A 9,080-nucleotide genomic window follows, 5' to 3' on the forward strand; every position below is an offset into this window, starting at 1 on the left:
GAACATTTAACAGCAGTGTTTTTTGACATGGAAAAAGCCTACGATACTGTGTGGAAGTACGGTGTTACAAGGGATCTGAAGGCGCTTGGACTAAAAGGCAGAATGCCAATTTTTATTGAAAATTTTTTAAAAAATAGACGGTTCAGAATAAAGGTTGGCATAGCTCTCTCGGACTTGAAAGAACAAGAGAATGGAGTACCTCAAGGGAGTATACTGTCAGTGACCCTGTTCAGTATCCGAATTAACAACATTGTAAAAAACCTTAACCCTGGGGTAGATTGCTCCCTATATGTGGATGACTTCCTAATATGCTGTAGATCTAGATATATATCTATAATAGAAAGGAAGCTTCAATTGTGCTTAAACAAAGTAATGAGATGGACGGAAGAGAATGGATTTAAATTCTCCAAAAGAAAAACGAAATGCATGCATTTCTGCAAACTAAAGAACATGCATAATGATCCTGTCCTAACGATGGAAGGAATGCCCATACCAGTTACTGACCAGTACAAATTCTTAGGGATTTTATTTGACAAAAAGTTAACATTCATCCCACACATAAACTATCTGAAAAAAAAATGTAACAAAGCTGTAAATCTTTTGAGAGTGGTAGCGCATACCGATTGGGGTGCAGACAGGGAAACACTCCTTAAACTTTGCAGAGCACTAGTCCGCTCAAAGCTAGACTACGGTTGTTTCATATATGGATCAACCCGAACATCATATATAAAAAGCCTAGACCCTATTCACCATACTGGCCTAAGATTGGCCCTAGGAGCATACAGAACTTCCCCCGTGAACAGTCTATACACGGAAGCACACAAACTCCCACTAGATCTAAGGCGAGAAAAGTTAGCCCTTCAATATTTACTGAAACTGAAGTCTTGCCCAAACAACCCTGCATACCAATGTACCTTCTATCCTAAATATGAAGAACTCTTTAACATGAGAAGAAAAACTATCAAAACGTTCGGGCTCCGAATGAAGGAAAGCATTGAAGAATCGAAAATTCCAATCTCCAGCATTCACAACTTCATACTGCCTAAAACACCCCCATGGACCATGAAACAAGTTGAAATAAAACTCAACCTAAACAAAAAGTCCAAATCTACCACAAACCCTATTGAATACCACGACGAACTTCAACATTTAAAATTACAATATTCAGACTACACCTTTATCTACACAGACGGGTCTAAAAGCAACAATCACACTGGATGTGCAGCAACGTACCATAAAACCACAATGAAGAGAAATCTTCAAAATGAAGCATCTATATTCACTGCAGAGACTATAGCTATCGATCTAGCACTCAACATAATTTCAGAGGAAACCACCAAAAACTTCATCATTCTCACAGATTCTCTATCAGTCCTATTATCTATACAAAATCAAAAACAAGAAAATCCACTAACAACAAAATTAATAGAAAAAATCAATATCCTTTCAACTACTAAAAACATTATTCTTGTCTGGATCCCCAGCCATGTGGGGATCAAAGGCAATGACAGGGCAGATATAGCTGCAAAAAGATCTTCTCACCTTCCAACTGACAATTTTAAGATTCCACATACTGATCTTAGACCCCAGATAAAAGCATACATACAGGAAAAATGGCAACTGCGGTGGAGTCAGCAAGAGGGCAACAAATTATACTCAATCAAACCTGAACTTAAGGAACGATGTCCGGACATCAAGAGATCACGCCGAGAAGATGTGATACTGACTCGACTGCGCATAGGGCACACCAACTTTACTCATTCTTATATACTAAATGGAGAATCGGCGCCAGAGTGCATCCCATGCCAGGAGACACTCACAGTAAAACATATCCTAGTTGGGTGTGATGACCTTGCCCCAACTAGAAAATTATATTATACAGAAAGCAATATGGAAGACCTTTTTGAAAAGGTCAACTCAGCAAATATTCTAGCATACCTAAGGAAAGTAAATTTATATAAGAAAATTTAAGGAAATTTAAAGTCACCCAAATATACACATCCATGTATAAATACAACATTTAATTTCTTAGTTCAATTTTATAAAAAAAGGGAGGAAAGGCTGAAAAAATCATTCCCCCCCCTCCCAATAAAAAAAGTTAAAAAAAAAAAAAAAAAAAAAGGACTCCGGCATTAAATGACCACATAGGTTGATATGCCGTAAAACCAATCAATCAATCAATCAATTTATCTAAGCTAGCACGAACGCCCGGGTTATAAAGTACGCTTAAATATGATATTTTAATTCTTGCAAATTTATTATATATTATTATAGAGTTAATGTTCTTTCGATTTTTTATTTATATTTATTTTTTTTTTTATTATATTATAAAGTTGCGATTTCAAAAAATACATATCCACATGATTTGGGTGCACCAGCTTTAATTGAAAGTGAAACCAAACTTATGAAAAATTATATATAACTTTAATGCTGTAACTGAAACCAAAACTTATAAAGAATTTTGGATAAAATTATTTTAAAAAAGTATAGATTACTGGAGTTCCATCAGCTATAATCGAAACCAAAACTTATGAAGATTTCTTAGTAAAATAATTTATTACAGAGAATGGAAGTCCATAACAATTAAACGACTTGGATGTAAGCATGACTCCGAAAATAACACACACGCTATTATACTAATATATAGATTTTTCTTCTTATATATATATATATATATATATAACTTTAGTTCCTTCAGCAATAATCAAATCCGAAACCAAACTTATAAATAATTTTACTAAGAATTCTTCATAAAAAAATTAAATAACTTGAGTGCCATAAGCTATAATCGAAACCAAAACCAAAACTTATGAAGAATTTTTGGAAAAATTATTTATTACAAGAAATGGAAGTCCATAACAATTCAACGACTTGGATGTAAGTGTGACTCAGAAAATAACACACACGCTATTATATTAATATATAGATGATGATAAAAAAAAACTTTGCAAAACATAAAAAAAAAAAATAAAATTAAGATTTAATAATTTTTTTTTTTTTTATTCCAGTGCTATCATGACCCATGCTTCAGTTCCTAAGGATCAAAGAGAAGAATTGGGAATTGGCGACAATTTGATTCGATTGTCTGTCGGACTAGAGGAAGAAGACGATTTGATAGCGGATTTAGATCAAGCTCTTAAAACAGCTGTAAGTAAAGTTTTTTTTATTTCGTTACAAAAATTATTTTATTATACGGGGTTGTTGCAAAATCATTTTGTTATACGGGGTTGTTGCAAAATCATTTTATTATACGGGGTTGTTGCAAAATCATTTTATTATACGGGGTTGTTGCAAAATAATTTTATTATAAGGGGTTGTTGCAAAATCATTTTGTTATACAGAGTTGTTACAAAATTTCGATACAAAAATCAATACGGGGTTGTTACAAAATTTCGATACAAAAATCAATACGTAGTTGTTACAAAATTTCAGAAGTATTTTTTTTATGATAAATTTTTATGAAAATATTAAAATAAATTTTTTCATTGTCATTATTTGATAATGATTTCTTATTTTTCAGAAACAAAAGATACTAATTTTTAAGAATGTTGAATTGAAGAGAATATTCATCATAGAGCAGCACGAGAAATGCTTACGTCAACGAGAAATATTTAAGTTGGGAAAAACCTCAAAATCAACAAAATGTTCATAAAAACGAACGATTCATCGTTACATGGAAACTTTGTCAATCAAAGATAGACAACAATTAGGTCATCCTTGCACCTCCAGAACACCTAAACTCATAAAAATGTCAGGGGGAAAAAAAAAGTCAGAAGAAATCCAAGAAGATCAAAGACTGTGCAAAGAATATATCGAAGTGACCTACAAATATAAGTGACAGCTTCTTTCTGCGCCCACATTTGGAAAGAGACTCATCAGAAGTCAACTCTTGTTAAACCGTATCAATAACATACAATTCACGGGTGGAGAGTTATTCTCACATCAACAGAAGCTTGTCAAAACATGGAGCCTCAAGACGAGAGCCATTCATTTCAATTGATGCCAGATGGGGATCAGAGCATTGATGTAACGATAGGAGCTTGGTTTTAGAGGCATTAAAAGTAACCAGCCACCTCTTCCTCCACTGTACCATGCGCTCAAGATTAGAGGAGAGAGAATCAGAGAGAACTTTGTAATTCACGGCCTTTGATGTGTTGCTGTAGATGGTGGTTTCATCAGCATAGATGTCAACGAATGATTTAAGTATGTGTTTTGGGAGATCATTGATGTAGATCAGGAAGAAAGTTTGGCCCAGGACGGACCCTTGAGGGACACCAGCATTAATACTGTGGGCCTCTGATTTCTGCCCATCAACCACTACTCTTATGAGCCTATCAGAGAGAAATGATTTAATAATTGAGAAAACATTTCCAGTTATACCGTAGCTGGAAATCTTGTGAAGTAGGCCCTTATGCCATACCTTATCGAAGGCCTTTGATATGTGAAGAGGTCCAAGGGAAACATTTTGAAAAATACTTGTGTCATATTATTGCTTCACAATTTGCTAATCATTTTCTGTTGGGATAACATCTGAATTTTATTTTATAACACACACATACATATATATATGTGTAACTACTTCATTTACTCACATAAAATTAATATACGAAAGTATAGATTTATGCGTAAACTTTAAGTAATTACTTCAAAAGTGCTCAATACATAGGTAGAGCTAGTTAGTAATTTATAAAATATATATGGCGATTAAGCTACACTGAATATTCGGCGTTTCATCCACTATAGGATTCGTCAGGCTTATGCGCGAATTCTATGGTTGTTTCTCGTTTTTATATATGTTGAGGATTTTAGTTAGCCAATCAGCTTTCTAGTATCCACCGCGCCCCTTCCTATCAGCCAATGGGCATGCATTTTATCGAACAAAGGATCTGTTTTAGAACTAGGTTAGTGGTTTAAGGCAGACGATTTTCCTCCTTTCTTTCTTTATATATATATATATATATATATATATATATATATAAATATACATATGTGTACACACATACATGTACATATATATATATATATATATACACACACATCATATCGCAATAAAAATGACTAGTTATGTGCAGGAATTCTGGGGTGTTTTCAGTTTCTGATTGGTTGGTAGCAGAGTATGGTTCCATTTGATTGGTCAGTTCTTATCATCCATGTTTATAAATAGAACCTACCAATTTTTTGTTATCATACCCTCATAGGAATACCAAAAATATTGAAACATTCTCCCCAGAAGACAGGATTTATAGTTACTGATAAAATAACTAAAAAAAGAAGATACTCATACAACTAATAAAGAAAGGTTTACAACTAGAAGAAAAATATGTTTAGATTAGCTATGGAATTAAAAAAAAATAATAAGACAAATTCTAACATGTCTCAACATAACAAAGCACTCAACAAAATCTCCCTGCACAAAAGTAATATCACATTTTCAGACAACAGAAATTTCTTTGTTCTTTAAAATATTTACGCATGCAGCAAACGTTAATTCAAGATTGTCGATATACTAAACAGAAGATTACTCCTACCTCCTTCATAGACAAATTCATACCAGCACTAAAGAAATCGTGAAACAAACAAAAACTTTAAACATCTTCATAGCTGGATAAATACATGGCTGTTGGCATAAAGTTAAACCAATTAAAAACAACCCTGTCATCACAGACACCTAACTCGATTTTAGCAGCCATCAGCATATCTTATCGCAATAGAAATTAACCCATCGCATGGCGGTGCTGTTTGCCTCCTTAAGGTCTTGGTTTAAGCAATGAGGACCCAATCGGCAGGTTTCCCTAAGGTGGTGCATCGTTTTTACCTCTCCACATGGACATAAAGGTGAGGTGTCTAGGCCCCACTTGTGGAGATTGTCTTTCGTTTTGTCTACTTTGGCTCTGGCTCTATTTAGAGTCACTCATTTTTTTCTACCAAGGTTTGAACTGTGGGGGAGTGTTTCTTTTGGGTCTGGTAGGGCTTCATTTTTATTCCTGCTGTTATAGTCTCGCCATCGTTCCATCCTATAGGGGGCAAGTAGCAAACCTTCACGTGGTGCCCCTGTTGGTCTTCGGAGACAGATTGCTACACCATGCATAGAAATATACACATATATATAAGTTTTTATTATTTTTTGGAATCCTTTGAGATGAGGCTTCATAATTTGTGTATTCATCTTTTTTTTTTTTTGCAGACCGTTATCTTGATAGTTGTGAAAAATGTTTTTAATCATTTCATATTTTTTATGTGTGACGTTGACCAGAGGGCCAAAAACCATCATATAAAACCAAGAAAGAACTTGATGTTCATAACGCTTAAGTAGCGTCATTGAACAGTTAATTTCACACAAATGTGAAAAGATGAAGTGTGTGGGAGAGGGGGGCGCGATTTTATAGAAGTCTTCTATTCAATAGGTTGTCGTAAAAAGACGATTTGAAGATTGGGGAGGCGTTGGCGGAAATTCAAGCATTATGGAGAAAGATGAAGGTTAAATTTGTTTCTCCACACAATGTCATTTAATGCGGTTTGGTATCCAACTCATAGAGAGATACTTTGGATTGGGAACAAAAATAGCTGTATACTCTTCATTTGCAATCCACTGTGAATTCGTTAATTGAAAATGAAAACTAAACTATGGCATACAGCACCTGGTATTCCTAAATTGGCCATTCATCTGGTATTCCCAAGTTGGTCACCCACCTGGTACTGACCAGGCCCAATGTTGCTTAACTTCAGTGATTTAGTGAGGACCGGTGTGTCAGTGTCATTATGCTGTATAAATTCATTCATCTCATATGAATCTGATGATTCTGTTGTTGACATTAGTTTCTCTGATATTTTTTCTAGCTAGAATTCACGTGTTGGTGGTATCTATTCTAAGCATATTAAATGTGTTTCCCTGACCTTGATATATTACAGTTAAATGCACAATTCAATGTCAAGGTCAAGTCTATTATATATATTAAACAATTTTTATCTTTTAAAATAATCAAGAGTAGGAAAAGATTAAAATATGAATAAGAATTTATTTATTTGAAATGAAAAAAAGAATTATAATTTTCCAAACTTTTTTATGAAAAAAAGATGTGCAGTCTCCTTGTTGCTTTGGTTGCTTGGAGACTTTCGTAGAATGCTAGTCAAGAATCCATTCTTGACAATCAACTCTGCAGGTGCTAGACCTGTTCACTGGCCTTTTATCTGTCAAACTGAGGTCTTTACTTGGGTGGTACCTTTGGGGTCCATCTTTCTAGGCCTTGTCTCCCAGCTTTGCTTTCTGATTGAGGTGTCTTCAATGGAGAATGCTAACAGGGCTGTCCATGCAATTTTTGCTTCGTCAGAGTGCTCCTACTCTAAAGGCACTGCTTTGATTCACCCCACATTCTAACCTTGTGTCACATGTTCCAGCAGTGGGAAGAAAGTAAAAAAAAATTGATAATATAAATTATTTCAAACATGTTATACAGTAATTACATTTTTTTTTGTAAAATATGTTTGCAGTGATTTTCAAAAATTTCAATTTTTTTTTCTGAATTTTTGCAGGTATAATTTTTTTAGTCAAAATAAAATGTATTAAATTCCTTATTGCAGAAAAGATGTGAAAGTTTTCAAAATATTTTCACATACAATTAAATTATAAAATAAAAGGAAAAAGTCAATTAGCATTTCTAATCTCCAATGAATGAGAGTGCATTTTTTCGAATTTTCTACTGGAAAAAAGACAAATTCCTTATTGCAAAAAATGTTTTCAAAATATTTTTTGGATGTTAATATTTTTAATATTTTTTATTTTTGGAATGTAAAATGTTTCAGCATTTTAATTTTAACAATTTTTCTTTTCTTTTCAGATACAATAAAATTATTTTTAGGAGAAATTTGAAAGGGACATTTAAAAAAAAAGTCAATTTTTCAACCCCAAACGAATGAGACTTCTTTTTATATTTGCATTGAGTTTTTTTTTAATGGAAAAAAAGAAAAGCAAAGACGAATGAACGTATATTTAATAAATCAACTTTTTTTTTTTTTTTTAACTATTCAAATTAAATCGAAATTTTAAAAAGGTGCTAATAATGACGATGGGCGAAAATTTGAAATTCCTCTTTTCAACCAAACATTTTTAATTACATTTTTTTTTTTTTTTTTTTCATGAATAAAATTGGGTTTTACCCCCATCCTTTGTCTATACATTTTTCTTTTTCATCCAACAAATTCTCTCATAATGCATTTACAAATCCGAAAAATTTAAATGTGCCTGGAAAAGAGTCCAAAGTTTTCAGTATTAGAGTCCATTTTTCAAATTTTGATAAATAATTGAATAAAATTGTTAACAATTTAAAAGATTTTGTTTGTCTATAGAATTTTTTTTTTTTTTTTTTTTTTTGCATAAAAGCTTAAGGTGTTGTTTGTATTTTCTGTCAGAAGTAGACCAAAATAATAAGATACTTTAACTAAGAACAATATAGAATATATAGGGGAGGGGGGAAAAAACCTGAAAAACTATTGTAAAGACTGAAAGCAAAGGAAATAAAAAAAACAAAATCAAACAAAACCTTTACAGATTAACTCAAGAAGTATGGAAACTAGTTCAAACAACTATTAATAAATTGAAAAATTCTAATTAATAAGACATTTATAACAATTTGCTGTGTGTGTGTGTGTGTGTGTATATATAAGTCTCTAAAAGCAAGTTTAATTTTTTGTTTTTAGATAAAAATTTACTAAAATAATAAAATACTGTATATTTCGACGCATAAGACGACTGTCAGATAAGATGAGGTACAAAATTGGAGCGAATTTTAATAAATTTATCATATATCGGTTGTATAAGACGACTGTCAATCATGAAACTAGAGATTGCAACACCCGGTATCTTATAAAATATTGTTTTTTTTATAGATGATTTTTTTTAACTTTAAGGGTCGTCTTATATGCCAAAATATACACACTTTAAGAACAATATATATATATATATATATATATATATATATACACACACAGCATAAAAACTCTTGAAAAGTTTAAGCCATTGTACAGTTTATAAAACATTTGTTAAAAGAATTGTTAATCTATATATTAAAAGTGAATGTATGTTT

The 9,080-nt window shown here is 32.4% G+C and overlaps 1 protein-coding gene across 1 annotated transcript in view; it reads left to right on the forward strand.

The window, feature by feature from the left end:
- The window catches only part of LOC145296131 (cystathionine gamma-lyase-like), an 89,466-nt gene extending 81,141 nt beyond the window's left edge, over window positions 1-8,325 (forward strand). The window contains exons 11-12 of the mRNA XM_080142287.1: window positions 3,009-3,147; window positions 7,836-8,325. Coding sequence (XP_079998413.1) covers window positions 3,009-3,147; window positions 7,836-7,844 — 148 coding nt within the window. The 3' untranslated portion in view covers window positions 7,845-8,325. The remainder of the gene's footprint in view (window positions 1-3,008; window positions 3,148-7,835) is intronic.
- Window positions 8,326-9,080: the final 755 nt, after the last annotated feature.

This window comes from Euprymna scolopes, chromosome 16 (assembly GCF_053919585.1).
Source record: "Euprymna scolopes isolate OS-2025 chromosome 16, ASM5391958v1, whole genome shotgun sequence".
Lineage (NCBI taxonomy): Eukaryota > Metazoa > Mollusca > Cephalopoda > Sepiida > Sepiolidae > Euprymna > Euprymna scolopes.